The 4,888-nt window shown below is 39.3% G+C and overlaps 1 protein-coding gene across 1 annotated transcript; it reads left to right on the top strand.

The window, feature by feature from the left end:
• Nucleotides 1–4,090: 4,090 nt before the first annotated feature.
• Nucleotides 4,091–4,617, top strand: LOC103520904 (1-acyl-sn-glycerol-3-phosphate acyltransferase alpha-like; the record flags this gene model as incomplete). The annotated part of the gene is made up of 1 exon (XM_008486000.3): nucleotides 4,091–4,617. A coding segment is annotated over one exon (239 nt), but the record flags the coding sequence as incomplete, so codon positions are not given.
• Between the last annotated feature and the right edge of the window lie 271 nt (nucleotides 4,618–4,888).

Raw genomic sequence — 4,888 nt, 5'->3', positions numbered from 1 at the left:
ATCAATTACATTTTTTTTATATATTTTTTTTTATTTTTCAAGAGGTTTGACAGAGGGAACTGTAACTGCTAAGGTCTTATCGTCCCAAAATCGGAGAGAAGGAAGACAGGATAGGAGAAAGCCAGCCGTTCCGAGAACGAACAGTATCCCATCAGGATAAAATCCGCCCCGGGCGGGAATCGAACCCGTGGCCTAGCGCTTACAAGGCAGACGCGCTACCAACTAAGCTAACTAGGCTGGCGTAACAACTTAGATAATAGAGTATCTTATCTTAGGAAAGAGAGAATTAGGGCAGGATTGGATAAAGCCGTTTTATAATGGTCAATATGGCCCTAACTAGGCTGGCATCAATGACATTTATTAGTGCGTTTAAGCTCTGATTAGTGTCTGTATTCTGTCTGTTTGTAAGATTGTTTCACGATAAATCTCGAACGGCTACCCAGTCCGATTTCGGCGAAATTTATCCAGAAAATTTCAACACAAAGGAAGTCTGTTTATGAGATGCCCGCACCGGGTCGGGTTTGGGGGCCCTGTAGGGATCCCTTTCCTATAACACAGAACCTTTTTGATTATGGCGAAGATTGAAGCCAAGTCTTTCATTGGAACTAACTCAGTAACTCTCTCCCTACGAGTTATGAGCGAAGTTCTTGTGAACAGTCTCATTCTGATTTCTTGAGAATCACATCTGCTTCTGACTCATACACTCTGGCCTGTTCGTTTGGTAACTAACTTTTTTTTTTATCTTTAATGGCATTTCTTCGAGAGATTTGATAGAGGGATCTGTAACTGCTAAGGTCTTACCGTCCCGAAAACGAAGAGAGGACAGGGTAGGAGAAAGCCAGCCGTTCCGAGAACGAACCTTTCCTATTTAGGATAAATTTCGCCCCGGACGGGAATCGAACACGAGACCTAGAGCGCTTACAAGGCAGATGCACTACCAACCAAGCTAACCAGGCCAGCTAATACAGCAGTTGTTTTAAGCTCTTCAAGGAAAACTTGAAGACAAACTTTTGTCACTCACGGGATTCGAACCCGGAACCTTCTACTCTCGCTGCAGCGGTGCATCGTCCTAGGTCAATAATTGGGAATGATACATGCAAACATGTGGTTATCAATAAAAATCTCGAGAACATTGGTCACATAATTTGAAACAATATAGGGACGTACGTTAGAGGTGCGACTTGAAACAAGTAGACATGAAGAAATGATAGAATATTAACGTGAATTAGGAATAGGTTTATGACCTACGTACTAATCGCTGTGGGTACTTACACAACTTACCCAGCAGAAATAAAAAATAAGCAAGATTAGGTACTTTTTTAAATAAAATAAAATAAAATAGGTAAATACAATTTCTTTGTGTTATTATTTCACAACTTTATTACTTTTTTTAAGAGGATTGACAAAGGGAACTGCTAAGGTATTATCGTCCCGAAATCGAAGAGAGAAGAAAGACAGGATAGGAAAAAGCCAGCCGTTCCGAGAACGAACATTATCCTATCAGGATAAAAGCCGCCCCGGGCGGGAATCGAACCCGCGGCCTAGGGCAGACGCGCTACCAACCAAGCTAACTAGGCTGGCCTAAAAGATTACTTTTATTTCATACTTAGATTCGAGGCTAAGCGCTGCTTGTCAGCCTAGTTAGCTTGGTTATCCCGTCTGCCTTGGAAGCGCTAGATTTCGGATTCGATTCCCGTCCGGAGCGGACTTTATCCTAGTACACACGGTTCGCTCTCCGAAAGGCTGATTTTCTGTCTTCCTTCTTAGATTTCGGGACCACAAGACCTCGGTTTTTACAGTTTTCGTGAAGGCAGAAGAAAGTAAGAAAGTCTAAATAAGAAGAAAGCTACATACTTTCCAGGTTTCAAGCCCTATATCGGCAGTATCAACACCAAACATTCCATTCTATTCTTTTCCATCTCAACCAATGGGTCACAGCGGGCGCCGGACGGGCTCCGGTTTGCGAACCGCTGCCTGTGCTTCGTGAAGGCAGAAGAATATCGAGAGAAGCAAGCTAAGCACAATGTTCAGTACAGTGGAGAATAAAAAAACAAGCTGGTGGCATGAGAAATGGAGAGAGGGAACTCGACGAGGTCATGCAAACGTACACACAAGCCTCGTGCTATCACATGTCACCCGTCCACGCCTAGTACGAAACGTATGAACCTCGTACGAACCCAAGTACGTTTTGTTCTGTTAGCTAGAATGGGTCGGTACGTTTTTTTTTTTGGTAGGTAATTCAATTTATTATTTTATTTTTAATTAATTTAATAGAAATGGAATTCTGGCTGATTTTGTAGCCAAAACCAAATGTCAGCTCAAAGCAATCACCCAAGTTAGGGCTGATTGAGAGGCTGACGAAAAACGCTGACCCCGTCTTTAACACGGGAAAAGCAGAGGAAAGGAAAGTAAATTTTTTTTTTTTTGTTAAAATGGGTGGGTACGTTTTTTTTTTTTTTTTTTTTGTAGGTAATTCAATTTATTATTTTATTTTTAATTAATTTAATGGAAATGGAATTCTGGCTGATTTTGTAGCCAAAACAAATGTCAGCTCAAAGCAATCACCCAAGTTAGGGCTGATTGAGAGACTGACGAAAAACGCTGACCCCGTCTGAACACGGGAAAAGCAGAGAAAAAAAAGAGAAGTTTTATTTAATAGAAATATACTTCCTATCTTGACTCTTTCTCTTCCTTCTACCCTCCTGTCATTCTCTATTCTCTCTCTACTTCTTTCTCCTCCCAATCTCTCTCCCCTTCGTCTCTCGTAAACATATAAATACACCAAGATCAAATGGAAAACACAACACAACTTTTATACTCTTTACTACAAATACCTAGTAGACATTGGATTTATAAGCGAGAGACCGCGGTTTGTATCCTAGTGTCACAGAGTAATTGAGGTAGAGAAAGGCCATTATGTAGTTCAAACAAATCACGACCGAATGAATGAGTAATATGAACTTGAATTACGAGCGAAAACAATGATAAGCGAAGAGATAGATCTCGTACTCGTAAAATCATAAATGAACTACGAAGAAATAAAGATGAACATTGGCATTTCTTCGCCCCGATTAGGATTCGAACCCAGTACCTGCCTTCGGATTCATAATCAATTCTCTTGAGCCAGTTTTATTATTATTTAATTGATAAATTTAATTTGAGGTATAATGGAAAACACGTCAGGTACAAAAATTCCAACTATACCTACATATATTTTAGTTCGATCGAAAAATGCCTCTGTGCCCGCATCCTGTAAAATTGTAATAGAGGCATCTCCACTAACACCCCATGTAGTAGCTACTTTACCACCTATCTTATGTACAATACCTTACTTTACCAGTAGGTATACGAGTATTACAGTGTTCTGTAAAAATGGCACATCCACTAAGATGGTAAATTATGGCCTTTTCTTAAGCCGTAAAAGAGCTACATAAAATAATTATGTAATTTACTGTCCTGTTTTCTGGAAAACCCCCTCTTATTAAGGGAGAGAGAGAGAGAGAGAGAGAGAGAGAGAGAGAGAGAGAGAGAGAGGAGGAGGAGAGAAGAGTATTTTGCAAAAACACAGACCCAAGTTTTATGAATGAAATGAGATGTAGGAGGAGAAAGAGGGAGAGAGAAGGGGTAAAGAGAAAGAGAGGGAGGAGGAGGAAAAGAGAGGAAGAAGAAAAGGGGGATATGGCCATGAAAAAGATAGATGGAGAAAGAAGGACGGAGAGAGAGACAGAAGGGGAAGAGGAGGAAGGAGAAAGAAAGATGTGGGAAAACGTTAGGAGGGGGAGAGAGGAGGATAAAGAAACGAAAAAGAAAAGGTGGAGGTAGGGGGGTAGAATAAGAAGAATTAAAGGGAAAAAGAAGAAGAAGGATAGAGGGGGAAGAGAGACAGAGTTACAAGGCCACAGAAAGGGTAGGAAAGAGGAAGAAAGAGAGAGAGAGAGAGAGAGGGAGGGAGGAAGGAAGAGGAAATCAAGAAAAAAGAAAAAAGTATGGGTGGGGTAAAAAGAAGGGATGGAGAGAGAAAGAGAGAGAGGGCCGTGAAGTGTGTAAAAGGTGGAGAGGGAGAGAGACGGAGGAGGGAGAGATGAATGAGCATCTCAAACACCAATCCAACCTATTGTAGTTTCCCAATATTACTTTGTAGATGATAAAACTAAGAAGTTTGATTCAGGTAGGAATGTCATTTCAATTCTACCTCCTATTCCAACAGAAGGCTTAACCAAAGACAATGTCAATGATCTCATGGATAGAACATACAAAGCCATGAGTGAAGAGTATGAGAAAATAACCAAAGAAAATACTCCACCTGGGGAGGATAAGAAAGACAACTAAGGACCAAAGAATTGATATGAACATAATACTGGAAACAAATATTCAATTATAAATCTAACTAACTAGTATGATCTTAAGCTGTAGTTCACATTATGGATTCAAGTATTTATTTTTAAAGAGACAATTATCCTAAAACAGAATTGATATGAACATAATACTGGAAACAAATATTCAATTATAAATCTAACTAACTAGTATGATCTTAAGCTGTAGTTCACATTATGGATTCTGTGGATTCAAGTATTTATTTTTAAAAAGACAATTATACTAAAACAGAATTGACACAAATAAAAAGTTGTATAATGTTTGAAGTTTTGGTTCTTTTCCTAGGAAATCACAGAACCATCCAAGGGCCTTAAAACAGAATTGACACAAACAAAAAGTTGTATAATGTTTGAAGTTTTGGTTCTTTTCCTAGGAAATCACAGAACCATTCAAGGGCCTTATAAGGTTCAACTGATGAAGAGGTTTACAAGGAAATTTTATTATGATTTATTTCTTTTAATTTGTGATGTAAAAGAAGAATCAATTAATTTTTGTCTACCTTTCACTCTTTTTC

This window comes from Diaphorina citri, unplaced genomic scaffold (assembly GCF_000475195.1).
Source record: "Diaphorina citri unplaced genomic scaffold, Diaci psyllid genome assembly version 1.1 scaffold4243, whole genome shotgun sequence".
Lineage (NCBI taxonomy): Eukaryota > Metazoa > Arthropoda > Insecta > Hemiptera > Psyllidae > Diaphorina > Diaphorina citri.
This window is presented reverse-complemented; position numbering and strand designations above follow the sequence as displayed.